General features: G+C 50.5%; 8 protein-coding genes across 8 annotated transcripts; 5 read left to right on the forward strand and 3 right to left on the reverse strand.

Moving 5' to 3' along the window:
• Nucleotides 1-59: 59 nt before the first annotated feature.
• On the reverse strand, nt 60-1729 carry MIND_00365900 (MFS domain-containing protein; the record flags this gene model as incomplete). The annotated part of the gene is made up of 9 exons (XM_037360500.1): nt 60-139; nt 193-489; nt 540-862; nt 922-1076; nt 1123-1312; nt 1361-1416; nt 1464-1488; nt 1534-1556; nt 1610-1729. The coding sequence occupies 9 exons, from the start codon at nt 1727-1729 to the stop codon at nt 60-62; spliced, it is 1269 nt and encodes a 422-aa protein (XP_037223385.1).
• Nucleotides 1730-2056: 327 nt separating this feature from the next.
• On the forward strand, nt 2057-3203 carry MIND_00366000 (uncharacterized protein; the record flags this gene model as incomplete). The annotated part of the gene is made up of 3 exons (XM_037360501.1): nt 2057-2287; nt 2335-2398; nt 2440-3203. 3 exons carry the CDS (start codon nt 2057-2059, stop codon nt 3201-3203), a joined length of 1059 nt encoding a protein of 352 aa, XP_037223386.1.
• A 340-nt stretch (nt 3204-3543) lies between these two features.
• MIND_00366100 (NmrA domain-containing protein) lies at nt 3544-4479 on the forward strand (the record flags this gene model as incomplete). Its single annotated transcript, XM_037360502.1, has 1 exon — nt 3544-4479. One exon carries the CDS (start codon nt 3544-3546, stop codon nt 4477-4479), a length of 936 nt encoding a protein of 311 aa, XP_037223387.1.
• A 3304-nt stretch (nt 4480-7783) lies between these two features.
• MIND_00366300 (uncharacterized protein) lies at nt 7784-8803 on the forward strand (the record flags this gene model as incomplete). Its single annotated transcript, XM_037360503.1, has 1 exon — nt 7784-8803. One exon carries the CDS (start codon nt 7784-7786, stop codon nt 8801-8803), a length of 1020 nt encoding a protein of 339 aa, XP_037223388.1.
• A 462-nt stretch (nt 8804-9265) lies between these two features.
• MIND_00366400 (uncharacterized protein) lies at nt 9266-10039 on the forward strand (the record flags this gene model as incomplete). Its single annotated transcript, XM_037360504.1, has 5 exons — nt 9266-9337; nt 9389-9454; nt 9501-9592; nt 9648-9924; nt 9980-10039. The coding sequence occupies 5 exons, from the start codon at nt 9266-9268 to the stop codon at nt 10037-10039; spliced, it is 567 nt and encodes a 188-aa protein (XP_037223389.1).
• A 124-nt stretch (nt 10040-10163) lies between these two features.
• MIND_00366500 (Glyco-trans-2-like domain-containing protein) lies at nt 10164-11449 on the forward strand (the record flags this gene model as incomplete). The annotated part of the gene is made up of 3 exons (XM_037360505.1): nt 10164-10307; nt 10499-11041; nt 11093-11449. The coding sequence occupies exons 1-3, from the start codon at nt 10251-10253 to the stop codon at nt 11447-11449; spliced, it is 957 nt and encodes a 318-aa protein (XP_037223390.1). The 5' UTR covers nt 10164-10250.
• A 1897-nt stretch (nt 11450-13346) lies between these two features.
• On the reverse strand, nt 13347-14988 carry MIND_00366600 (uncharacterized protein; the record flags this gene model as incomplete). The annotated part of the gene is made up of 5 exons (XM_037360506.1): nt 14499-14988; nt 14274-14454; nt 13704-14225; nt 13534-13652; nt 13347-13483 (listed from the first exon to the last, which is right to left on the reverse strand). Exons 1-5 carry the CDS (start codon nt 14971-14973, stop codon nt 13347-13349), a joined length of 1434 nt encoding a protein of 477 aa, XP_037223391.1. The 5' UTR covers nt 14974-14988.
• A 111-nt stretch (nt 14989-15099) lies between these two features.
• Nucleotides 15100-16981, reverse strand: MIND_00366700 (Nuclear protein export protein; the record flags this gene model as incomplete). The annotated part of the gene is made up of 8 exons (XM_037360507.1): nt 15100-15165; nt 15219-15358; nt 15411-15451; nt 15510-15555; nt 15604-16180; nt 16235-16726; nt 16794-16867; nt 16927-16981. The coding sequence occupies 8 exons, from the start codon at nt 16979-16981 to the stop codon at nt 15100-15102; spliced, it is 1491 nt and encodes a 496-aa protein (XP_037223392.1).
• Between the last annotated feature and the right edge of the window lie 10920 nt (nt 16982-27901).

The raw sequence follows: 27901 nt of genomic DNA on the forward strand, positions 1-27901 counted from the left end.
ATCAGTTATCACGGGATCGCGTAAATCACGTAAGCCGAAATTTCACAGATCGTGTTTCATTAGATTTTGCCTCGCCACCTGCGAAGAAGTAGCTGCCTGGTTGTGAAAAGCAGCATGACTCCCAGCACGATCGTGCTACCTAGAATAGGCCACATCAGCTATAAAATATTTCTCTACGGTGGCGAAGCTCACCGGCATAATAACCCATCGCCTCGAACCCACCAGTCGCTGAGTTAATGGCGCCGGATATCGGCGGGCCGGCCAAGGCACCTACCGCTGCAATAGTCAGCGCCATTCCCGTCCGCCGACCTATGTCTGAAACTTCGCCCATAGCAATAATAGGGATCGGAAAGACGCTGACATAAGTTCCGGACACGATGCCATATAGGACCGCGACAATAATGAGAGACGTCTGAGAACGCGCATGGGGCCACGCAAATGTCATCCCCGCAGCGATCAGAGTCATTGGTGTAAGGACGTTCAGTGGGCCTGGGCAGAAGATGAAGGGTAACAGACAGTCAAGTGCTTTTTTGGCCTACCATAAACGTCGGATGCTATTCCTCCGACCACCCGACCAAGCAAGGAGGAGCCATTTGCGATGGACACAAGGTAGAAGCTGAAATCCGGTGACACGCCGACCTTGACGGCACTCAGTTCGATGTAGGTCAGCACTGTGTATAGCCCGAGAAATGCGATGAACCCGGAGACGCAATAAACTGTGAACGCTGGGTTGCGGAACGCGCGTAGGTTGAGTAGTCCTCCTGAGATGTCTTTAGCTGGCAGGCGTCGAGCAAGGACCAGGTTGGCGAAACCAAGAGTGAGCATGAGCATAAAGCCGCAGATACGCATTGTCCATGGAAATCTGGTGCATGAGGTCAGAGAAAGGGGGGCGGAGAATAATTCACAAAACCAAGTACGGACCCGACCAACGGAATCAGTTTGTGTGTCGCAATGGGGAAAATCGTCCCTCCTATTGAGGAGCCCGTAGCTGCGATGCCTAATGCGATCCCCCGCCTTTTCTTGAACCAGTGGCCTATTATTCCTATCGCAGGCCCAAAGATGGTTCCGCACATTAACTAGAGAGTTCCATGAGTTACAAGAATGTCTACCTGAACTGCTTACACCGATTGCTATCCCCTGACACAGAATAAAATGCCAATACTGGGTGCATTGGCCGACGAGGAAGGTCAAAACCACGAGGAGGATGCTGGCTGTTGCATAAGGTATTTTGAAGTAGCCGAGGTCAAAGAGACGGCCAGTCAGCAGGCCAGGCAGAAAAACCAGTGAATATTGCACGGAACCAATCCACGCACTGAAACTGTCAGCAAAAGAGGACTCAGGGCTATGACTGACAACACACATAGTGGATGGAGACACATCTTTCAGAAGCGTTTGCTCATAGTATGTTTGGAAAACCTGGAAATATAAGAACGAGAGATAGATAAGTTAAAAAAGGCACTAACACCCCATGCGTTCACGAACCCAAATCTAAACTAGTCAGACAAACCAAACACTGCTGCAACCACGATTCACGTTGAGGCATTACTTGCCACAGTCTGTCCACAGATGTCAACACATCGAACGGGAAATCATAAGGTGACTAACGCACACCCGCGACAATGAGCCAAGCACGGAATCCTCCATCCGGGAAGTCCGTCTCGGATGTGTCTTGCTTTGACGGGGGAGAGTACTCTGTTTCTGTCAGTGTAGACTCTCTCCCATCCCCCATGTCGAGTCGAAGTGAGAGCCAAACACACCGGGTCCTATATTACCCGTCAAACACCGGGCCCGGGCAACCGGCTCATCCTTCAGTTGACCAGTACGACCGTTGCCCCATCAGGCTACACCCTCGTTATGAATGCCGTGTGTGGATGAGAGAGCAAGAAGCTTGGTAAGAGGGGTGACGATTGCGCGAAAGATGCATTGATCGAAGTACATAATGGACGGTCTTGTTCGGCGTCCTTGAACTTGACCAACTTTAGCTGCGACCAGCTGACCGCCATGGTAGCTATATAAATGCCTCGTATCACTGCTCATCTCATTCCCTCCAACCACTATGTTCTGCACTCGCACCCAATCATTAATATTTCCCCGCATCCGTCCAACTTTGAGTCCTTTGTACCAAAAACGCACTGAGGCAAGCTCGGTGGGACTGGTGCCGGGTAGCCAGACACTTGCGCAAGCGACACGAAATATTCGTGAGGAGGCAGGCAATTCAGCGAAAGACTTGGCCCGAGCAATTGCGGGAGCAAACCTATTCGTTCAAGACAAAGCGAAGGATGGTTTCGTATGTAGATTGGAGAATGGGCGCAAAATCGTTCATCTGTATTCCAGGTTGGATTAACTAAGGTCATGGTGTCGGAAGTGCCCAAGCCAGTGTTAATATTCGGTCTTGCGGGTAAAGCCTACATAACCTTCGTTGACTGTTAACTTTATGAGCCTTTGGAGGTGGACTCCCGTATATCGGTACTGGACTCACAACGGTCTATCTTGCGCACCAAGCCAGCCTTGAGGCTACCAGTACTGTTGCACGAATTGACCCCGGGATTGCGACGAACATATTCATTGACGCTCTCCACGTCCAGACAACCTATGGCGCCGTTGTCCTCTCCTTCCTGGGAGCCCTTCACTGGGGAATGGAGTTTGCCGAATACAACGGGAGGCAGGGCTGGAAAAGGCTTGCTCTCGGTGCAGCACCGGTTCTGATTGCGTGGCCCACTCTGGCGCTCGAGCCAACACTGGGCCTCTGCGCTCAATGGGCGGCCTTTACGGGATTATGGTGGCTTGACTTGAAGGCGACTGCATGGGGCTGGGGTATATTGCTCTTCCTCACCCTTCTCAAGCTGATTGAATTCGTTGAAGCGCCAAGATGGTATGCACAGTATCGATTCTATCTCAGTATTCTTGCGGGGAGTTGCATTTTGGGAACACTGGGTGGATTGACGTATTGGGGCCCAGTTGGCGGTCATGGGTTCATGTCTTCTGCTCACGAACTCCATCTTGTGCGCGAAACTCGGAGGGCGTTGTATGATCGAAATCCAGAGGTGAATTATGGGACAGAACTGATAATAGTGAAAGGAGACGATGAGGGGAGGTTTATGCGTTTGAGGCGGAAGGAAGATGTTATCAGAGAGGAGTTGGCAAGGTCCAAAAGGCAACGAGGATTGAGGAAAGAGGATGATGATGTGAAAAGCGCAAAGTGACGGCGGGGGGCATCTGATTCAAATATTCTTCTCTATCCCTCTCAGTCATCCCCAAAAAATTGCCTCAGCCACTCGAAGTCTAAATGTACAAAATTACCCACTGTCGGGAAGCCAATGGAGTGGATGTGTCATTGTGCGTATAGTGCATGTCAACAAGTTTGACTCTACATTCTTACCAACCACGGCCGATGTCTGGAGAAACTACAGACCGTCGCCGTACTTTGCGTTGACGAGACGGGTAAATCCAATCCTGCTGGAGCTTACTGAAGGTCGCAAAGTCGGTGCTACTATAAAATGCACCCTATCGACTCCTTGAAGCAACAAACAAACACTTTTCGCAATGTCTCGCACCTACAACAACGTTATCGTCTTCGGACCGACCGGTACTATTGGAGGCCAAGTCGCTCTCGAGGCCCAGCGACGTGGCGCCACCGTCTGGCTTGCCATGCGCGACACTTCTAAACCCATCGACGAAATCCCAGCTGACGTCGAGAAAACCGGAAACTTTGCGCGTATCCAAGCTGATCTCAGCGACCCAGCATCCGTTTCCACTGCTATCACCCACTCTGGCGCCAAAGCAGCATACCTCTACCTTATCTACACCCCCGACTTCACCCGTGCCAGCCTTCAGGCCATGCGCGACGCTGGAGTTGAATATGTCGTGTTCCTCTCGAGCTACAACGTTGGGACGCAAGGTGACGAAATGCGGGCCATCCCACGCGAGAATTGGATCCCCTATGCTCATGCCCAGGTCGAAATCAACATCGAAGACATCGGTTTCCCTCACTTCACGGCTCTGCGGCCTGCGTGGTTTGCCAGCAACTACTTCAAAACGTATTTCAACGGCTCCTCTACGCCAGCCAGAGCGACAATCGTCTTCGAGAATTCCATTTTCGACAATATTGCACCAGAAGACATTGCTCTGGTGGGTGGCGCAGTGTTGGCTCAGCGACCAGCTGATGGGAAGAAGACGATATACCTGTACGGTCCGGAGCGACGCACGGCAAAGGAGAGTTGGGAAGTCATCAAGTCGGTTACGGGCAGAGAGATCGATACGACTCCCTCTAGCCCTGCGCAGTTTACCGAGGTTTTGTCTGGAAACGGTATACCCGCCTTCCTCATCGATTATCTGCTGGGTGCTTTCGACAAGGCAAAGGCAGGCTTTTCGGAGGCGGAGTATCAGAGGGACGTCGGGAACTTCAAGAAGTACACAGGTCGAGAGCTAACCAAGTTTGCGGATTACATTCAGGCACATAAAGCAGAGTGGCTAGCGTAATAAAGACCGTTGCATAGTTTAAGCAATAAATGTAAACAACCCTTTACCGCCAGCAAACTTGACCATCAGAACAACTTGATCCGTATATCGCACTCAGTAACAACCGTCATCATGACCAACCTTACTTCAATAATACTTGCAACTCTGCAAACTACTTACTTCAGACACAATTCCACTACCCCAGGAACCGCATTATCCGCCTTCTCCAATATCTTCAGTAGCTCGTCCCTATGAAAACTCGTATCAACGCAAGCTTCATGTCCTGGGAGAGAGACTTACCAAACACGCGCTTCAACCGCAAGCCCATCTTTGCTCAACGCGTAATCCGAAACTTCTCGAACCTCTGACATCGAAGCGTAGTCGCCGTTTTTCACAGTGCCATCCGGTGCGACTGCCGCCCAAACGATATGCTGGCCGCCAATGGCTGCAGGCAAGGCCATCGTGATTTCCATCAGCCGATCAGCCAATTTTGCGAAAAACGGGAGGTTGCGTCGGAGCTCTGAATAGCAGTAACCTGGGTTTGCCGCCACCACACTGACTGGTGCATTACCCAAACGCTCCGCGAGGGCACGCACAAAGAAGACGTTGAGAACTGCAAAATTCAAGTAAATCACTGGTCCATTGCACTTCTGACGCGGCCTGGACATACGCTTCGTAACGAAGTATCGGTTGCTCATCCCTTGGCTATATGCAGAATGCGTCAAAAAGCTTTCAAGCAGACAGCCTGAATGCCTACCGACTCTTGCAGAATTTCTCGTCGGCAAGCTCGTGAAGAATTCCTTGGCTCGCAATAACGCGTTTGTCGAGGTTGGCCCAATAATGAACATCGCTGGCAACAACCACGAGTCGCGTACGAGTTGAATATCGCTGCCCAGTCTTGATCATGGATGGAAGAAGACGGAGTGCAAGCAAAGGTGTGGTAACATTGTTCACGAAAATGCTAGAGGCACTTGGGTCAGTCGTCAATATTCCAGTCAGACTTACAAAACTCACGAGGCTTCCCACCCATCCTGTGCAGGCTCATATACCATGTTATTGAGCGCTGCATTCATAACGAGAATATCCAAACGGCCACCATCGGTCTCCCACTTGTTGCCAAACTTGGTCACAGAGTCAAAGTTGCCAAGATCAACGAGCCATAGTTCGGCGTTCTTGTAGCCTGTTTCTGCTGCCAATTCTAGCAATATCCATTACTTCTAAATTTGGACAGCAAAAAATGGCGAACTTGTAAGGGCTGCCTTTCCTTTCGCTGCATTGCGACACGCCAGAATTAATCGGGCAGGGTTCATCGCGGCAAAATACTTGGTTGCTTCGAAACCCAGTCCTGTGTTTGCACCCACGACCATGACCGTCTTGCCAGTGAGATTTGCATGCAAGACTGGGCCATACTTGCGCTTCTGGTCCGCCCAAAGGTTGCCGAATGTCAACTTCATGGTTTTGCTGCAGTGAGGGGGGAAAATAGTGTCCAAACAGGCTCATTTCGGCTCTTATATATCCTTTGGTTTCCGTGCCGAATGCAACCCGCCAGGAGTTTGTGAATCCGTTACGTGTGCCGAGTTTGTAACATACACGTTTTGTGCCGTTAAAACCACGTGCTTGTTTTATCTTATCGTACCCTTGAGTCCTCCTATTTACTTTTGACAACTACACGCAGATTGTACAATAATAGTCCAATAAGTTACTAGCCAATGACAACACCTCAACTGCCTTCAATCTTCAACCGAACGATCCTCCCGTCGCCCATTTTCACCACAACTTCAGGCGTTGTACACAGCATCTGGATTCCCTCACGATCCCACACAGATTGGACCAGCTTTCCTGTGTCAATGCGCCATGCATGCATCCCTCCGGAGAAAAAGGCTAGCAGAAGCCGCGATCCGGCGACGAATACCAGCCTCTTGGCATTTTGCGGCCAGCGGATCGCGAAAGTGCTTTCTGAAGAGTTTCCGGCTTTGTCCATGAAGAAAGCACAGCCTACAAGTAATTGAGAAATGAATGTTAGTTCAGCAATTGGAACGCACGGTCATAACAGAGCAGGAAACGGGCGTCATCGACTCGAAACATTGCCCGACATTTTCTTGGCCCAGCGCCAGCGCTCTCCTCTGGCAGTGTAGCCGCTTGCGAAGATACGGGAACGGCGAAAGTCACCAAACTGAGCGGGTCGACGCATTGGAAGCCGGTCCGCAGCGCAGCGCCGATCGTTTTGTTGAAAATGTGCACATCTCGCGCAAGATCAGGGAGATAAAATGACCGGAAGGGGATCAAATTTGTGCTCAACGGCTTAGTCTTCGACTCCGTGGTATTAGGAACGGCTTCGAGGACCTTGAAATGACTGCTGAACCGACCAGCATTCACAATGCATATAACCCGTTTGCCGGCGTGTTCGCCCACTTTGAAGAACGACGCCTCAGAGAGGACCTCGAGCTGTTCGCGCAGTTTGACTGGATTGGCGTGAGGACCGACAGCCAGGTGAAGAGGACCCAGAAGTAAACGACGACCTGAGGCAAGTTATATTTCTAGCTGACGAATCATGGATAAGACTGGCCTGATAATATCAGCAGCATATCGTTCGATTCCAATGCGTCGATTTGTGTGCAGGGTAGTTTGAGGAGTCGGATGAAGTTCGACTGGCTAAGATATATGCCATCGGTTGACCCGTAGAGTGCCAGCCCTCGTTCTTGGCGCGTCTTGAGCAATGAAAAGCTGAACAGTCAGTTTGAACAACGCACCGAGGAGTACGGCCGTATTGACCTTATGGCATCCCTCTGCGAGAATGTCTGGTAACACGGGTAGAAGGGTAGAGAGGTGATATCGACTGGTCGGAAATATGGCATGGCAGACGAGACTGCAGGCTAGAAGAGAGTTTTTATCGTCGTAAAGAAAGTCGAGGATTCGTTCCAGTATTTCCAGAGGTAGGTGCGGGGTAAACCCTCCGAAGCTCTCTCCGATGACATTATTGGTTGTGACAAGAGTATTTCGGGTTTGTTGTTGCTGCTGCTGCTTCAGCCTCGAGACGGCTGTGAGTGCCACACGCTGAAAAAGAGCGACATGGTGGCCGGTCATGGACAACCAAGCATTCGGCGTTCGGTGAAGATCATTGAATTCCCGACAGCGGCCATCATGTGTAATTATCCTTGTTCTCGACACTCATAGCTTCATTGACTGGCAACCAGAATAGCTCTACGCCACATAGAACCAACATGCATCAATACTCGGAATGTCACTTCCTGTATAGAACCAACAGCCTGTCTACAAGAGTATTAAAGCAAGGCAATGTGCTTACGGGCAGGCACGACACTACCAAATGGACACCACTATTCTCCCTCCTGGACGACTGCAAGAAGGCCACACCTACCCCCAGTTCCTCTCTCATGAAGCCAATCGTTACATCTTTCGAGTCCATCGTCAATACGGCCGGGGGCGGTTGATACCTGGCATTGGCTTTGTAGCCAGGGCATACGATAAAGACCCGGAAACAGCAGTGAATGTTCGTCACCACGAATCAAGAAACGAGTTATCAGCAGACGCTTCAGCGCATATCACACAGTGGAATGACGGGACCTACTCGTCGCTGCAATCGCAATTCATCTCTGCTTCCTTCAGTCTTGCCTATGCGTTATTCGAGGGTCACAGATGGGATGACCTCTTCCGCTGTCAGTCAACCCAGATCAGTGTTATTGACCCAACCAAGATTCCTGGCGATGCTTGGCTGGCGACAGAGCTCATCGGTGTTGAAGGCAGCCCAGCCAACAGAGCACCCCGTTTTGCTCGCTGGGCCCAGGAAGTCCTGGTTTATGTAAACATCCCCGACGAAGCGGTCGTATTTACCGCCCCAGTCGAAACCTACTACCATACCCTTCTTCCCGAATGGTGCGACCCCGTGACTGATCTCATCGCGTCGCGTACTCTTAAGTCGACAGAGGCAGTCGTCGATGCTCTGGGTGACGTTGCGCGGAGTTGTACCGCCGAAAGAGAGCGAAAGCTGGTTGACTATGTCGTGGAGAAGTGTGTCGAAGCTTTCGATCAGGGCACATTCAATAAACACAATAACTCGCCACACAACGTTGTGTGGCTAGCCGCGCTATTCTGCTGGTGGCCGAAACGTATGAGAAGGGTGCATCCCAGAGAATTCGCGGAGCTCAAGGATCTGGTTCGCAGAAAGGTGGAAAGCCAGTTGAAAATTGAGGTCACAGTCTTTGCTCAGGCTGCGACACCGGAACCTATGGAAAAGGTGATTGTCCCTCCAAATGCTTATGGGGAACTGGTGGAATCATACGATGACCAACACGAGTCGTCATGTAGTGGAAGATGTGTCGCAATGTAGAATATCTGCTTTGGTTAGAACTCGATTTCCTTGACCAGAAGAAAGGACCAGTGTGAGGCTGTGGCTGTGACTGTGATGTGGCCACTTGTTCTTGAACTCTTGCGTCGCCAATCCAGCTTTCATCATTCGTCGTCATGGCTCTTGTTTTCTCTCTTTTATTGTCCTTGTCGCGTTCGCAGGGACAAGCTCAAGACCACTGCTTATTGTTACCGTCGTGAACCGTCGTGAATCTATATATCGCGTCATTCCAGGCCAAAAGCAAGAGTTCTTCTCGGACGACGGAATCTCGCTTCGTGCTTGAGCTTGGCCCACAGCCGCCAACCCGAGGCTGTCATGAGTATTCGTTTCTCTGAAGCCATCCAACACAACCAGCAAATTATCGTGCCCTGTTTTCATAGTCAACATACCTATGACAGTCAATCGGGATGCGGAATTGCTGGCCTTAATTTCATCCGTGTGGCAATGGAAAAGGTGCGAGGCAGAGCGAGCGACATTGAATTGCTCTACCATATCGCTTCTCCATTGGCTGCGGAGGTTTGTTTCCCGATATCTACTTGTGCTGTTGGTCATGATACTCGTCCTCAGGAAGTCCTCCCGCTTTGCGGGCGATACAGAGCCAGAACCCATCTCGAGGTTGGACACATAGCACAAGTAGGTTCTGAGCCTCTGAATCAGTCGAGGACGCCAACCTTTTTAGCTACCTTCTTTCAGACGCGCGCTTAACTGGCACTGGAAACGAGCGGTTGTCAACGCCTATGTATCCTTGGATCGCTTCCGCCAGGTTATCAGGTAAATCCTCTAACTCCCTCCCACCATTCATTTCTAATTGGCATGAACGTACCAGTATCCTATCGTCGATAGGCCTACATGCTGGGGCTGTTATAACTTGTTCCTTCCAACATATCTCGTGCTTCAAGCTTACCGTCGACCGACAACCCGTTTTTGTCATCTTCGACTCGCATACGAATAATGCCCACCCAGAAGGTGCAGCATTCATCATTAGCCCGTCTGTTCACGATACGGCAAGATATCTGACTCGGCTCTACACCGAATTGTCATCCCAAAACATGTTCTCGGCGCATTTCTTCACTGATCAGTCAGAGAACATTGTAACATACCAGGTTAATTGCTTCCTCAGATCACTGTTCGACTGCTAATCGTCTTTTTCCCGAACAGGAGCTGTCTACCGATGTCGGCTGGCTCTCTTGGACTCACGAGACTCACGACTCCAAGTAGGAGTAGAACCCAATTGGGAGGACGCCTTCGCGCCGATGCCAGATATTATAATACGATTTAATCTACCCATCCTTTGTAATTGTCGAAAATAAATGTCACACTCCGTGACACGGACGTGGCGATCTTATGTCGCCAACTCAAAACTCTTCCTTCACCTCTTCGCGTCACCCTTTCTCGTCGACTTAACAGCTTTACATGCTTCCATAGAGAAATGGACGCTCAGTTGCTATATGCAGCCGCCACTCTCGTAGTTTTGGGGCTGTCCTCTGTGAGTTTTGGTGGTCTCTTCTACTTCAAAGCGATGAGCACCCCTTTCATCCTTGTTCTTCGAGCCTCAGGCAGACCTCGGTCTGACGCTGGAGCGACGACGAAATTATCCATTGGGTCAGGGACTTTGTTCCCTCACTGATCATTTCGCTTCTGCATTAATTGAAAGCCAGCTAACAAGCCATATCGTAGCTTTACCTGGCATTGATAATGTGGTCTCCCCCGCCAATACTCACACGCCCCTCAGAAACCACCTACCTTTCCCACTCCTCTCCCAAAAAGCGGAAACCGCTCAGTAGACTTGCGGAGCGCGCAACTGTCGACCTGAGCGTGGTTGTTCCAGCATATAATGAGACTGAACGTCTTCCAATAATGATTTCCGCCGCCCTCACCCACCTTCAAAAACAAAAGCCACGCTCATTCGAAGTGATCATCGTGGACGATGGCTCGTCAGACGGGACTTCAGCCAAGGCGCTCGAATTAGCTTCCCAATATCCAACAGCGGACATTCGTGTTGTCACACTCGAGCAAAACCTGGGCAAAGGCGGGGCTGTACGGCATGGAATGCTGCATTCTGGCGGGGAAAGGCTTTTGATGGTCGACGCAGACGATGCCAGCCGGTTTGTTGACCTAGAGTTACTTTGGAAGGAAATGGATCGAATTGCGCCAGATAAGAAGGCCGGTGTGGTCGTGGGCAGTCGTGCACATTTAGTCAAAACGGAGGCGGTGGTCAAGGTCCGTGTCTTCTTTCTATTCACAAGTGAGTTATTGACTGGTCTTTTCTAGCGCTCCCTTCTTCGCAACATCCTTATGTATGGTCTCCACACGATTCTCCGTATTGTTGGCGTAGGCCATATCAGAGACACTCAATGTGGATTCAAGCTATTCTCGCGGGCTGCCGCACGCCAAATCTTTCCGGCCCAACATTTGCCTACATGGATATTCGATGTCGAGCTTCTGTTGCTGGCCAAGCAAGTTGGTATTCCAGTGGCTGAAGTACCGATCGAATGGCACGAGGTGGCGGGGAGTAAGCTTAATGTCGTCAGCGCGTCAATCCAGATGCTTCGCGACTTGCTTATTGTGAGGGCGAACCACCTGCTCGGTAGATGGAAGCCTGTCCCCCCGAGAACGCCGACGACCTAGTGCTAGTGTAATTATAATATTTTCTGTATTCCAGCCAAAAAACTAATGGGATGCTCTGTGGGACGATGTGGGTCCAAATCGGCCAACCTACTTGCCATTCTTGTCGCTTGGCTTAAAAGTGTGTTTCCCCCAACCTTGCGCCAAACTCCCGGTTGCGACGTCTACGGGCTGAGAAAGGAATATCTGTTTGCCCGGAAAGGGTAAAGACGACAGAATCTATCTCGTCTCGAGTCAAGTAGTGCGCCAAACTACACTTTCCAGCGATCCACTACAACTGTCACCGCCGCAACAACGTTTTTCGGGTGTTTATTAACGTATAACGCTTCCCTACTTTAACAGTTCGATGCATTGGCCTAACAGCGCCTACAAACACCCACATGCGGCCTTTTACTGACTTCATATCCCGTCTCCCACCCGAGCTCCTCGCCCGCATTTTCCGTGGAACACAGCTCACTGATGCCAAAGACGACGATTCCGATGACCTGGAATCAGCGGCGACTAATGGGTTGCCTATGGAGGTTATCTGCTCGCATATATCGCAGTACTGGCGCACTGTCGCGCTTGGCAGTGCCCTTCTCTGGCGAAACATCACCATTTCTGATTCCGACAATACCCAGGCCTCGCTGGAGAAGATGCACGCCTATCTCGCTCGCTCGGGCGCCGAGACACCCTTACATTTCAGGGTCGAGTTTACCCAGCATCATGAACATCATCAGCCAGAGCTGGCGATAAAACTTGAGCTGTTGTTTGCCCACCGTACTCGCTGGCAACGTCTCTTTATCAACGCGGCAGTTGAACGACCCTCACTCCCCATCGTCACGCGTTTCTATGACCAGTCCGCACCGCTGCTCGAACGATTGACACTCTTCGTTGAGGATATAGACAGGGAAGTGATACTTCCGCTTGCCCAGCTCCGTCGGTCCCACATCCACCAGATTTTCACTGGAGGCACCCCCAAACTGGCGGTCCTCCGTCTCCGTGGATTGTCGACCCACTTTTTCCGTCCCTCGCTGAGCACGATAACCACACTCTGCATCGAGCAGACGCGGGATTTATATCTCGGTTTTGAGCGTTTTACGCGTCTGCTCGCCTCTGCACCCCAGCTAGTCCATCTTTCCATCCACGACACGCTTATTGATGACACAGAAGAAATTTGGCCTTTGGACGTCGACTCTACTATTCTGGCACCGCATTTACGCTCACTCCGACTCGCTCTACCAGGCACTGCGCAGCCCCTCGAAAGTGGGATCCTCCTCGCACTCTCCTCCCCCAATCTCTCCTCCCTTGTGTTCAAAAACCCAACCTATGATGGCTTTCTGGCCTTCACCCGTCAGCCCGGCGCATGCCTTAAGTTCCCCTATATGACAAGTCTGGTCTTCTGCGACTTTGACTACAATTCCGCCGACCGATTGCGGCCACTGGCGGAGGCGCTGCCCGGCGTTCAAGAGTTCACACGCCTGGAAACCACGACGAATGAACCTGCAGTGTTGCTGATGCTTGCGGGGAAATGGATTTCGATTGACTCGCCCCAGGCCGGCAGTTGCGAGCTCTGGCCCTCTCTCCACACAATCAACGTCACACTGGACACGACTCACCTGCCGCTTCTGCGGTCTGCAGTGAGACGGAGGAAGCGCGTAGGTCACCCTCTCCGTGTGGTACGTTTACCACCATGGGTATTTGAGGAAGTGGAATCAGACGATGAGGACATTGAATGGCTGAGGAGAAATCTAGACCTCTTGGAAAAGTTCCATGATATGCCTCGATGGCCTCCTGGAGAGGAGGACCTTGATTTTGAAGATGACTTGTTTTGAATAAAGGGTCAACAACGTTAACAACAACAACATGCTATAAATGCAACAGAAGCTTGAGGTAGATACACGTACTGGCACAGTCACAATCAATTCGCCTTGGTCTGGTCGTACCATATCCTTCTTATCCATCTCCTTCGTCGAGTAACTCCTCCGACATTGGGAGCATATGATGCCGATGGAGGACGCAGCTCTGTCCATGCATCGTTAGTGTACACCCAGCCATCTGTTTCTCGTCAGAATCTGATGAGATAAGATTGAGTATGTAAGCAATACCTTCGTCACCGGGTTCCCCCGCTCCGTCGATTCTGGCCCACCGGGCATCCACATCTGCACGCCAGTCCTCAGTAGTTATAAATGCCCACCCGGGATCGAGCGAGAACGTGAGGTTGCTGCTATAAATAATGTGGGATTAGCTTCCTGGAAATGAAAAAAGAGTTCCAGACCTGACAGCACCACTCCCTCCAACACCACTCCAGCCGTCTCTCCCTCTTGTCCAGCCGCTTCTCTCTCCATCCCGCAAATTGGATTTACTCCACTCCTGATGATTGGAATCTGGACCCGCGAATCGCTCGTTCTCGAATAGTTCAACTTCGCGTATTTCGGCAGTCCAGCATTCGTCTGTGAGATTGGCATCGTCGAGTACCCGGACAGTCAAGGCCCGTAAGCTTGCGTTGCCCTTCATGTCCATCCTGGCACGAATTTTCTTGATGAGTGCTGTTTGCTCAAAGTTGGCGTGGGCGATGGCGACTAGCCTGGGTAGATGGGCCGAAACCCATGGGTGCGTGCATAACAGTGGGACTACTCCCGCGAGAAGAGCGATTGTACGAAGTGGGAAGTGTGGAAGCGAGACGATAATGACACCTGGCAAGAGCGAGACGAATAATATTGTTAGAATGTGGGTTGAATACGGTGACCGGTGGGTGAGAATCGGCAAATATGGCTGTAACATTGCTTCGGCGTCGGCTCTAAAGTGAGGAGTTTATATTTGTAGGTGGTTGTAATGAGGGACCTACACAAAACCCATAAGGTTTTGGATTCCTTGGATGTTCGCTTGCCAGTCTACAGTGGTATTGGGCTCTTCAGCCGACTTGGCAGTTCCGTTCTTCACCCCAGGCGTTTCTTCCGGGTGTGTGGCGAGCATAATCCCAATTAATATGATTTGGGGAAGAAGCAATATTAATCTCGGGAAGTAGCCTAATCGCTCTCAGTTCCGACCCTGTCAGACAAGAATCACTCACACAAAAAAGCCCACCCGGCAATCCACGCCCCGGTCACTTGCCAGCCGCGTCTCCACATCACGACCTCCTCAATTCTGTCCTGCAGCCAGAATATTGGCCCGACCCGCTCCACGAACCGCTTGAAGTTGACTGTTAGAATCGGTACTGACAAAGGGTCGCGCGAAGACAACAGTTTGCCTTTGCTTGACGCAGGCTGTTTTGCGGCTCGAGGATTGTTGTTGGTCGCGCCAGATTCATTCGACGGGAGGGATGAAAGTAGCATTTGTGGGAGGAGGTTAACCGCCGTCTTGGTCGGCGAGGTTATTGACGAAGCGGACTCTGAACGACGGTGAAGTGGTGGTGGTGGTGGGTGAGGAAGTGAAGTGACAATCCGGGAGGCCCGCCGTATGTGGTTTGGGTTGTGTTTAGTTTGCGTGTTTTGGTCCCGCAAACGAGATGCTGCCGCTGGCACATCGATATAGTCCAGCGACGCCATGCCGGACAGAAGCAAAAGGGATGTGTCACGCGATATGACATGCGCGTCGACCTTTCAAGTGCCCACAAATACATTCATCGAAAGCAAACGTTCAATCAGTAAGTAAGTAGTACTAGTAGTAGTGCTTCACGCAGACGGTAAGTTGGCGTTGATTTCGTGTAGTAAATCCTGCGCCGCTTTTGCGCTGCCCACCTACAAACGAATGTTGGACTTGGAAAGAATAGGAGTAAGGGAATAAAACGAACCCGAAGATTATAATGAGTCGCTTGTCCCGCTTCCAGCACGCTTAACCTCAGATATCGTGGGTCTTGTGCTACTACGCATTGCATACCATGGAAAAGCGTGACGTTCAACAATACTGCGTAGACCGCTTCCTTGCGCATTACTAGCGAGAGGTCAGCCAACTTACGACGAGAGATTGAGGCAGATAGACTCACTCAATCTAGCCCCGCCTCCATCTTCTCGTCTAACATTTAGCCTAAGCATCCCCGTTCCCCGCTCCTTCCATTGTCCGTCCAACAAAACGAACAGTTTACCTCGTACTTGATGCAGGGTCTCTTCGTTCTCCTCCCCCAGTCGTGACTAGCGAGCGATATGAGCAGATCAGGGTAAGATAGAGAAGCCACATACCCTCCTGCTCGTTATAGACCACACTGTCATCATCTGCCTGTTTGTCTTCATCGTCTTTACTTGCCCGCAACTTTTCACCAAATGACGCTGATTTGGTCTCCTCCTCAGCGCTCCCTTCGCCATCTTCACTCCCATTCGCACTGTCTTCTCCAGTTTCCACATTTCCATTTCCATTCACCGGTGTCGATGTCGCTTTCGATTCAGCCAATGCAAATGCTTGTGCTCCTTTTGTTGCATATGCTGAGAATGCGCTGCCACTAGTGGCAGGAGCAGCTCGTCGGACAGGTGACTTGGCCCTCGCCAATTTAGACGTTGACCCAAGAACATCTTGCTTCGCTTTAGAAGACGCGCCAAATGGCGACGGGGAGCCAAAGACCGGAGTTCGTTTAGGTGAGCTAGATGACTGGGTTGGTGATGACCGGCCAGGGAAGGGAGTCGTAGAGACAAATGGAGATGTTGCGTGAGCATTAGTTGTGACAGCAGCAAATGGGCTCGGAGAACTGCTTTTCTTGAAGAGATTTTCGCCTTTAACGGTGGCGAAGGGCGAGCTGGTCGACGCATACGCCATGAAACCACTCTATTGTCGAGCTTCAGGATGATACAGACCAGTTCAGCAAGATATGATACTCACAAGCTTCGCTGGAGATGGAGAGTTCGGCGTGGGTTCGGGAGGTGGGGAAGGTCGTTTAGTTTCACGGGGGTTTGGGTCCTTGTCTGGATCATCTCTGGGTCGTTTGAGGGCTTCTCCGATTTCCGGTTGTTGTCCAGTTGGCTCTGCGCTGGTTCCTCGTTCAAGGTATTTCCTTTTGAGTCCTTTTTCCTTCTCTTCAGTGTCTATTGAATCCCCAGCCGAATCAGTGTCAACTTGGAGTTGGACACTATCAGGTGCCGTATCGGTATCGTGACTCTTGTCCATGTCCGCGCTATGGTCTGGCGAATGACGCTGCTGCCACCGTAGTTCTTCGACGCCTTGACTGATCTGCCGTACCCGAATTTTCATTTCTTGTGGAGGAGACGCGCTGACTCCCTCTCCGGGAGACGGTGATCTCGACAACGAATTGCTTTCTTCTTCAACCGTCGAGTCGAGCTCGCGTCGATTCTTCTTCGCAGGCACGCGGATGTCCTGTGGGAAATGAAGGAGAACAATAGCGGTGAACACAACAAAATGATAAATAAAAAGTCATGCTCACCGACGAAGACGCGGGGGTAGACGCTCCAGGCTCAAGAGAAACCTCCCGCTCACGCTTTCGGGAAGCTTTGGTGTCTGGGAACAACAGTTAGTCCTTTAGGAATGCATGCGATAAGTACACTCCACGGACTGACCATTATCTGAATTCGCTGGGGAAGGAGGGGAGGGTGGCGGAGACCCGTCTGGCATGGTCGTCGAGTACTAGCCAATAAGCTCGGAATAACAAGCAAAGTTCAATGATGGTGGTTGGGTTACAACTTCCAGTGGCATTCACTGCCGCGGCTTCCTATTTAGGCCATCACTGATTTCGGACGAACCCTTGTCTCTTCCTCAAGCATGCAAGCAGGTCGCCTACGGTTGGGTACTGGCATTATAACCAGGCGCTGGCCAGGTGGCCAGCAAATACACCTTGCTTAGAGTATTTTAAGTAGCTTACGTCTCAATGTTTCCTATTCCGGAACATATTTTAAAACTTCAACATCTCCTGCACCTTGATCATGTGCACTCGCGTCTACTTGGACCCAGAGCTCTTGCAGTTCACTATAATATAGTTTTTTTTCCGCTGGAGAACGACGCCGGACTCAGGCTGTCACGTGTCCCGGCAACCTTGACTAAAAGCCGCGTCCCTGTTGCTGCCGACACACGTCGCCAGGTTCTGGTGATCCCATCATTGAATTTCGCCGCCTTTCGATCCCAGCACTACACCAACAACATGCGCTATAACCTAGTGGTCATTCGCCAACTTATCGCTCGTCGTCCGATTATCGCGTGTGGTTTACTTGCCTCCGCGACCTGGGTTGTGGCCCAGAATTTCTCAACCTCCATGGTGCGTTTGCTGTCTTTCTTGTTGGCGCCTCCTGATTTCCTACAGTTTTTTGTCCTTGAAACTTCGGTCGGAAGAGTACGATCTTCATAAGAACGTTCTACGCGTAAAGTCGGTGCGTTGTTATTTCAAACTTTAGGGTTCTATTTGCTTACTTTTCTCTTGTGCGCCAGTCTCGCGTCATGTTCGCGAGCGGCGACCCATCCTACAGCGCCATACCCCCCCTCCTTTCGCCTGAAGACATTTCTATCCACCACTTGGACGTGGGTGATGTTGGAGGCAAGCCCGCGTTCACGGGTTCTGCGTCCCGTCTCCCCACTCCTGCGTACCTCGCCCTTGTTACGCAGATCCAGGCTCGCCGCCACCGCGCACGCTCCACTCGTTCCCACAAGTCACAGTAGCCTTTGCGACCTCAAAGAAGGGACGTTAATTAGTTTTGAAATTGAAAAAAAAAACCGTAGCCCCCTTTTCACTTGCCTGATCGCTCAACCGCTGCATATACGCGATGTTCTTTCTTGGTGTAGGTTGCATTTACTAGGACAGTAACGTTTATTAGGGTCTAGACGGGCAAGCACTCACCGTTGCATTTGGGCAGTTCTCCTTCTTGCCTTTTGCTCTTGAAAATCGCGACGTACGCCCTGGTGACTAGTCTTCGTTCTAGTGGAACTTGTTGTTCTCCTCTGCTACGGCTATGGCAACCCTCTTGGTTTTCGGAGGGTTTTTGTGTCTAGTGCAGGTCAGCAAAGCCACTCGTCTGGCGATTTGAAGACTTAACTCTACAATTTTCTCAAGAAGGCACCGAAGTGAAGGGAGACGTTGGGGATGGCCTATGGTTGCAGGTATTTTTCGAATTCTTCTTTTTCTGGACAAAAATAAACGTCAAATCAGGTGGAAGCACTATCAGGCGTACGATCGTAGTGGAGACGCTGCTCCTCTCTTTAGCCAGAGATGCTGGCGGTGCATCGCGCAGAGAGATGAGGGGGAGGGAAATCCACTTGTCGGTAAATGGCCACTCAGATCCGCCTTTTGACTATGAGCGCACAACAGAAGCGTCGTCCTAAGATCGAAGACCTCCAGGCTTCCGGAACGATAGCCTTGCCGTCGTCTGAGTTGGGGCTCCGCGAACCTCAAGTCGCATTCAAAGGCTACCGGTGCATTCCCTGCGTGCTGTTGGTTGCGTCGGGTAGCGACGCCCGGTTGACACGGAGGGTACCAAGGTCGAATGTAACCAAGGCAGGGCGCTCGGTGGGTGGCATTTAACCCCCGTCGCCATTATCTCTGGTTTCTTGGGGATCCTCCGCTGACCATTTCCTTTCTGACGCTGGGTAAAAGTCTTGGTGAGCACAAAATGTAGCAAGCGCCCACCCTCTCCTAAATCTTTTGGAGGCCTCTGGTGCCCGTCGGCTTTCTCCGTTGTCCCTTGTCAGACAGCTTCGCGGGTAGCTTTTCTCCGCGACCTTTTGTCTGTTGCAATTTCCAGTTTGTGGGCGACTGCCCAGCGTCCTCGCTGTCTATTCCTTCGTCGTTGTGAGTTCAAGCGTTGTTTTGATGACCTCTCTTACTTACCCATTCGGTTGAGGGGCAAGTCGACCGCCTCAGTGGTTTTGGGCAACGCTACATGGGGGATCTGGGCAACATGCTTCCCTGCGAAGAGCCGTGTGACCGTCTGCTAGCTTGGCTGATTAACCCATTCAATCGCCCCTCTTCTTTCCTCGCTGCTTCCCTTCTACAGTCCTTCAGGTGGCCCCGCCTTCAGTGCTGCACAGGACCATCGTTTCGTTTTGCCCATCGATGTTGGAGGTGAGTTCAGTTGTTTCATTTTCGCCAAGACCTTTCAAGATTTGTATTCAGTGCCGATAGTTGCGCGTATTGGTGTAATAATTTATCTCCGCCCGTTTTTTTGGGGCATTCTTGTCGCTGGGAATTTGCTGTTGCCGCGGACTCAGTCGCGCTTACTTGAAAAAGCCGACAATGTCGCTGAAGCTTGAACAGGTATAAGCACCGCGAGCTTGAGTGACCAGCGATTAGTGGTGTTGATCGGCTTGGGCCTAGAGTATGTTGCGATTTGTCTGCTTGAACTCTTGGCTAAAATGCATATGCTAGTCCTACTAGCATCATCAACGTTGCGCTTGACGAAGGATCGACCGTCGTTTGATTTTTGATGGGTATCATCAATCGCACCTTTTGTCTGTCAGTGGTTGGTCAAAGGTCATTACACCACTGCGTACTTGCATGGCCCATCCCTTGGAGCCGAGTTAGCCTCAAGGTCCGTCTTTTCAGCTCCTTTAGCACATCTTATTCACCTGCTGCACAGATACAGACAAGTACCACGATTTGGTATCGGCGCCATTTGCCGTTTTGCAACAAATGCCTCAGAAATGAAGAAGCTCAGTGCGCGTGACTTCGAAAACTAACGTGCGATCCCAGCTTTCGAGGGCTTGTTCTCTCTGCCCACTACTGATGAGCACAACTTCGCATATACTCAAGTTATTGTACTGCGTAGTAGAATGGCATGCATACGCAAAGCTCAGAATGCACATCGCAAATCCTCAACCATCTATATTCTATGCTAGACGAGTCTCGTGGGCTAAGCTTTCCCAACAGCAGCAATCCACGGCCTGGACTTGTTTTCAGTTATGGGGCACATCGAAAGCTCCATGTGGTCTGCAAATGGAAGTTTGGATTGACAATTTTGTCGGGGAACGCTACAACATTCTTATAACAAAACAACATGACTGGTTTCACACTTATCGAGAATAGCTGCAATGACATCTTTGCCTTGGACACAGGTTGCCTTGGCTCGTTTCCTTCTCTCCTTCACTTCGCCTCCAACCAGCTCTTTTTGCTTGGGTACGTCGCGAAAAGAGTCGCCAGGCCCTCGGTCAACAGGCTACATCGCGGCTGCTTCATAAACTCTCCCTCATATGTCGTGAACCGTGTGCTATCTGCACAAAACACTCGCTCCACTCTCGTCCAAAGACCTCTCGGATCGGCGCCAAATTCGTACAAGTTGGAGACTTTGAAGATCCCGTTGTGATGGAACAGTGGCATGTACTTGTCGAATTCCCCTGTGTCGTCCAATTTCAGCAGGAAGGTTTCCAAACTTTCCTTTTCTCCTCTCCCTTGAGCGGACGTTTCGCCTCTGGCATTGATGACTGGCACCGCTATGGGCCTTTGCCTCGTAGAATTCGTTGGCCTTCGAGTGGAACTCCTTGGCCGCTGAGTTGCCTTCAACGGTCGTCTCGACTGTTGAAGGTGTGGTGTGCTTCGTTTCTCTGGTCCCGTAGCAACGTCGGAGCTCGAGTCCGACAATGAGGCAGCCGGCGTGGTGATTTTGGGGGCATGCTTGGCTAGTCTCGTTTGCTTTGTGCTAAGGCGCCGTCCCATCGATGCATTTCTGGTAGTTGGCGCTGCTTTCTTGGCCGGGGCGCTTTTCGTGGCCACTTCTTGTGATTCTGAGGCCTGAATATTGACGTCGTTTTCATCGACACTAGATTCAACATCCATCATTGTTGTTCCAGTGGGCTTCACTGGTTGACGCGACTGAGTAGCAGGGCGACGTGCTCCCTTGTTCTGCGATGCTGTCTTTCCAAAGTTCGGCCTTGGCTTCGGCCTTGGCGCAAGCGCGGGAGTTTGGGAGACCTTTTCTGGTTGTGAGGTGCGACGACGCTTTTGGCTCTGTTCTTCAGTGGCTTCTGCTGTAGTCTTGCGCTAAAAGTAGGAGTCAATACATCAAACGGTCTCCGCAATAGTCGATCGACCTTTATTTCGTACTGCAAGGTTTCTTTCATGAGCTCTTCCAATTCTGCTTCGCTAACGAGTTCGGTATCTAGCTTCAATGTGTCCTTCACGTTCTTAGCAATCTTGTTCTGTGTCACGCGTGTCATAGTGGTTGGGCTTTGGTCGTAGTATCTGCCCATCGCTGCTGCCGATCGGCCCTTGTTGATCAACAATCTTGATACGGCACGGTCTTTTCGGTCCAAATCCACCAGCCAAGTGTTGAATTCTGTCCTAGATCACACACTCCCTGTGAATATCTAGTTGATACGGGCGTTGAGTCTTACTTTTTTTCACTGCTGTCGGTGACTTCGTCTCCTTCAGCCGGCGCACTTTGAGCGGAAGGTGAATTTGGCGAACGCAGAGTGTGTTGCGCTTACATTTGACCGGCAACTTCTTCCTGCTGCACTGTCAAAGGAACCTCAAGTTGATCGACGTTGTCGTTGGCGTTGACCGTCTCATCAGTTTGCGGTATCTGTTCAGCAGTGGCTTCCGAAGTCGTCACTCTGCTCCTCGGAGAATCGCTGTTCGAAATTTTCTGTTTTTATTTCCCAGGACTCGATATTTGGTGGCTCGTCGTTTTCGAAAGACTCCGCCATGCTGGCAAAAAAAACAAAGCTGTTGTGATGTGATGAGCAGGTCACAATGTTGAACAGGTAACACTGTCACATCACTGTCATCACATGCTTTTCCTGCCGTCTATCTTCTGGCCTCGTTTCAAGAGCTGGTGAAGCCCTTTCAAAATCATTGCTCTGTGTTCCATTCCTTCCCTACATTGCCACATTCTCCCTTGATCTTATTATCACTGGCAACTTGAATTTTCATCTTGGCCGCCGGCGACTTCCTTTGCTATAGATCTTGCTACACTGGGGAGCTGTTTAGAGAGGTTTTCGGTGTCATCGAAGATCTTCGCCCACGTCTATTCCAGCTTGAAGAATGGAGTACTTATATCTTTGCCTTGTTGCGGAGGCAAGTCAGGATGGGCGACAGCATTTGCACCTTTTTTTGACGAACCACGGGTAGTTATCTTGGCCAGCGTCGTGGGGCTGCTTTTCCCCATGCCCGACGTGACGACGATGCATTGTGCTTTGAACCACGCAAGACAGTCCTCAAAACCCATCAGCTTTTCGCAGCGGCGTGTGCGTAGGTCAAACTTGCCAAGTTGTCGCGGCCGTCCCCCACTTTGGTAACCTGCAGTCTTATCGTTAAGCGCCATCGAAAGGAGAATGCTACCGTTGTGTGGAACACGGATGTTTGTGAAGTCGTCGCTGACTTCTTCGTTCCCCATGCCCACGAGCTCAAGAACTTGTCACTCTCTCTGAAGACCGAATTTGTCAAGAAAGAGTTGTGCGTTGTGCAGCAGAGAGCCGAAGCCTTTGCTGTCTTTTGTTTCCCCTCAAGATTTAACACGTCCATGCTTTAACATCTGCCGGTGTGCCGTGAGGAGTGGGTGACTTTCGTGAGTCTCCTTGACATTCCTGTTCCCATAATACGTCTTCCTTTCATGTTTTTCCCGACCAGTTTTGCATCAATTTTGCGCATAATACAGAACTGAACTCAACACACACTCTTCGATGTCCACGTTCCGGAATACACTGCGAAATGCCTGATGCTTCAAGGAATCCCTATGAGTATCTTCCACTTTGACAACGCGGGGCGCATCGCATTGAGCTACTGCAGAACACACTTGGTGGTCTCTTTCATGTGATCAAGCCTGTTAAGCATCCAAAAGGACTACCACAAAATGGCCCAGGCTTGTCAAAAGCGCTGGGCCGACCGCTCGTCTTTCGCGTTCGGTGCTGTTCTCGATCGCTCAGGTTTCCTTCGCGGACAAGCAACTATTTCGATAGGCGCATTAAGTCTTGCACCAGGAAGCTTTTTGAATGTCACACTGAATGAATGAACCCCGATTTCTTCAGTCCTTCGGTATGACAAACACCTGTGTCAACACTGGCAGCCTGTTGAACTCCAGGACGATCAGTTTTCGCGCTTCAGGTGAAGACAACGTCTGCATGCGCACCGTGTTAAGTTCTGGCCGCTACCGTTGCAATGGGCGGGGCAATTTGGCAAGTCTCGGTCAAAATCTAGGCGTAGTGCAACAAGCCAGTGCGGCAGGATACAACATCGTTGGCATAACAAGTGAATTGGGATTGACTACAATTATCGCTGGTGTTTACTCTTTATCCTCTGGACTTGGATAGGAACCTGTCATGTATTCTATATCTTCGTCTGTAAGTTGCTTTTTGTTGCCTGAGACGCTGGCTCCTGTGGTTGAGGGCTTTGGGGATACTCGCCGCTCTCCCAACGACTGCTCAATGGCTTTTTTGGTCGTGTACAACCTACAGATTTCACTTGCACGAAGAACCCATACCTGTACTTCGTTAGATTGGCCGTAAGCGTGTTTCATCAAGACGTACAAACTTCCAAGCTGGCGGTGTTTTGCGCACCATGGCAGACCCCCAGACCGTGTTCTTTTCTCGCGTAGTGCAGGGACACATCGCACAAAAGCGCCAAGTTCCAGCGCCGGGTTCATATCAGTCGCATAACCAACACCAGGTAAATTGTTGCATTCAACAGTTACCTGCGGTGGAAAAAAGTAAGTAATCTTTGTCGTTCTAAATAAATAGTAGTCGACCGGTGCCTTCGTAGTTGGAACTTGGACACGAAATACGGCCAGTTGCGTCGGCCGCTAGTGGTGCGCAGTGCCAATAATCCAACACGGTCTGTCTCACTTTTCAGCGAGTTTGTAGGTCATGGGTAAGATGCGCTTACATCATTCGCTTCGGGTAGGGTTTCGTATATTGACTGTTGTATGGCTTCTAAGGCTGCAGAATGTGACGCGGTGAGTTCTTGAATTCCAGGGGCCGATAATATGATTGTGTCCTGTTTGTAAGGTCAGATGTGTTCGCTGCCAACGATAATGTTACCCCTAGTAATGGTTCGTGGTATCTGGCACAGATGCGACCGCTGAGATATAATTTGGCTGCCAGTCCTTCACTTGAAATGAAGTAACGACGCCGCATGGTTGAGCCCATGTATTGTATTACTTCATGGTCGTCAAGGTGGAGGGGGGGAATGTGATAAAGAAACGAGTCCATGATGAAGAGTGAGTGGGCGGGGTTGAAGCGCAATCCAGTCCTCTTTATACTCGCCGTACATACGTGAGTGGCACATGCACGGTCACATGAAGCGTGACCCCGTTCAAATATTTTTGACTCAGCGTCATGGTCACATGGTCATATTCACATTTGTCATCTTTCATTAGTCGGAAGAAATATCCATCTCATTACCCTCTAACTCTTCTTCACTATCCCTTTCTTCTCTCTCTTCGGTTTTCTCTTCGCCTTCCTTGGTTGATTCCTTTGGCATGGCCAATCGGTTAGCTTTGGGGGGCATAGCGCATGGCCAATGCACTCGGTAGCATCGCACAACTTGCGTTGCGTTTAATATCCACCGCTGCAACATTAAGATTTGATTCGGTGTTAGAAATGCACGTTCACCTTTACTTTTAGCGTTCCCGCTGGCGAACCCAAAAAAGCTCTTTTTCTCGTGGATGACACACAATGTCAGTTTGCACTTCAAGACGGCCCCTTCCTCAATTATGTTCTCCGGTGCCCTGTGGTAGGTGGGCACCCAATTCAAGTAGTCATAGCGGTGCTTTTCCTTTGAATAGTACTTGATGAGACTTTCAGTCGTCAGCGAGCGAGGCAAGGTAACCAACCTGAGTTGTGTCTTTTCCACTTCGTACCAAGATCATTGGCTGTTGTTCTGCTTCAACTTTGTCTATCCAAGCCCATCTTTTCGTTGTCGGAATGCGCTGGGCTTAACATCAGCACTTTGGTCACAAGCAAGGCCATGGTAGAAGTTTGATACCTCTTCTTCAACCTCGAACCTATCCAGGACTTGGTGTAAATTATTTGTGATCTGGGTAAAGGAGTCTTGGCTTGATTTTGGGGAGCCTTTGATTGGTCTCAGTATGAAGAACGCCTGTGTACCATAGCAATTCTTTCAGTCGCTAAAACAGTGGTAAGGTTGAAAACTTTACTCGATCGCCTCTTTTGATCAAACAGGTGCATTTTCCAGTCACCATGACGTGTGCTGGCACCGGTGGTCGGCCGCTCATGTCCATCAAGCTAGCAGGTGCTTGACTTGTCCCAAAGACCTTGGGCAATGTCGCTTGTTCGATTCCCACTTGGTAGTAAAGGAGGACCGGCGCAATGTGCGGTTGACTCCCGAAGCGAAGTCCGGTATGCACGGCGCGAATCCATGCTTTTTTTTGGTGGGGGAAATCGGCAGTGGAGTGCGCCGTTTATATAGCATTCATGTATTGTTTTGCCGACGTACAAAAAACGTGAGGTCACCTGCGCCCCCCGGGTTTATGGTGAGTTGTGTCATAGTATTTAGGTCCTAGAGTTATGTCTCGTGCACTACGTGACGAATCATCACGTCCACTAAGCGTCTGCGTATGTTTTGTAGGATGTCCAGGTCGGACTGGCCTTCATAAATGTCATTATCCCCAGATTCCAAAAGGAAAGCTAACTCTTACAATTGTTCATTTTTATCGCAGACTGCAATTGAGTTTCAAAAGCTCGCTCCATCAGACACCCAACGAGCCCTCCGCCGTAAAAGTCGTAGTTGTTCAAGAAGGCGCGCGATACTTCCTTACTTACGCAGGACCACACGCCAGCGCATCCAAGTAGCATGCGCAGGTGGGAACAACGTGGAGCCAATTTGCTATGCTCCAAGTTGACGCTGCGTGCCACTTCTTTCGATGCAAATCGTTTAAGCACTTCCTTGAGACGTTGGTCAGAAACATAGCCGCCTGTGGTCAACTGTGGACTATTCAGCGCAAGAAAAGAAGGTCATGCAAAGACGTGCCTCAAATTTTGGGTGGGTATCTTCATTCTTCTGGTAGTGGAAAAAAGCGAAGAAGCTGCCGCCGTTGTTGTTCGCGCTGTGTTATTGAAAACGGAGAACGCACGTGTGGTTTACTAAAAACTCCGGTTCACGACGGCCAAGGTTGGCGCCATGAACGGCCCAACGGACCAGAGGCCATTTCCAGTCATGCAGGAAAGATTGTATGTGAGCCACGCGGGTACGGCCCGTTTCTGTGAGAGGCAAAGCCAGTTGGATGAGTACTTGGCACATGCGGCGATGGGTTGCCCAGTCAAGTCGTTGGCATATAACATCGCAATAGGCCGTAGTCTTGCATGACGCGCAGCGTTTTGGTGGTCCCTCGGCATGGCAGTAGTTACAAGGCATGATGCGGGAGAATGAGAAGGCTCTGGTATCTGCCTGTGAAGGCCCTGAGGACAAGCCTTTTTAAAGACTTGCGTAGACAAATTAAGCTTAGGTGACGAGCAACGAGCAGACGCCCTCTTTTGCTTCGGAACAGACAAGATGCACGAGCTGTCACGAGGAACGTCGATGTCGGACATGATGACAAGGGGGTTGTGACTTCATGTGATGCTACACACATGTGCTGTTTCTAAAAATATTCTACGAACGGACTACAACCGCAGGTCCGGCATTGGCAAAGGAAACGGCGGGTGAGCTGTGGGTGAGTTGAGTAACACCGAGAGAGCTTGAATTGCTGGTGAGTTTCTGGCATTTTCGATTTCGCGGTAGAAATGACATAAGTGGTGAGCAGTTAACTTCCAGGACTGTGTGTTGCTCAGATAAAAGCAGTCGTGCAAAATGAGCAACTCACCACCTTCCAAAGTAATGCGAGCCCAGTCTCCTTGTCCGTGATTAGGGGCTCGTCAATTCGTTCGAGTGTGACGTAGCAACGGACTATCGCCCCGATCTCAAGGATGGGGGAATCCGTTCTTGTTGCACCCAACCACTGATGTGCGGCGCAGCGAATGCGATTCTATGGGTGGTCAATATGTCGGCCAGTTGATAACTTGTCAAATACCATTTGGGTCGTTGTTGTGTAATATACGCCGTATTTTGCCCCAACTGTGAATTGTGCTCGGTGTCGTCCATCTGACTATTTCAATGATGCTCTGTCTGTGGCGTGAGTTATTGGGTGCATAAGAGGAGAGGGATATCACTCTGTCTGGAGGCTGCGTCTCTTGGTAATTGTCTTCCAACCAATCTAACGTGTTGAAAAACAGCCTATCCATATCGAAGGAGCCAGGGCAATCTAGTATCAGGAACTGCGTGCCGTTGAGCTCGCTTTGAAGTTACAAGCACAATCATACCGGGTTGTTGTTTTCCTTTTCAATTGTTAGAATCTTCCCTGTAAACATGACGCAAGAAAGTCGTCCTGAAGCTTCTCGTAGGTATCGTCGTTCTGTGCCATTTGAGATGTGGTCGGCGTCAATGGACGGCGTTAATGTGTCCTCAGGCAGGTGAAAGAATATGGGCAACGGCATTGAAGAAACGCTTGATGGCAGCGGAGGTCCTTTATAGGCGCAACTTGTTGTGGTTGCGTGGCCAGGACGACGTCAGCAGCATGGCAGGAGGGTAGGAGGAGGTTAGCACGTGCATGGCAGTGACCTTCA

This window comes from Mycena indigotica (assembly GCF_014461135.1).
Source record: "Mycena indigotica strain 171206Taipei chromosome Unknown Mind.scaff0003, whole genome shotgun sequence".
Lineage (NCBI taxonomy): Eukaryota > Fungi > Basidiomycota > Agaricomycetes > Agaricales > Mycenaceae > Mycena > Mycena indigotica.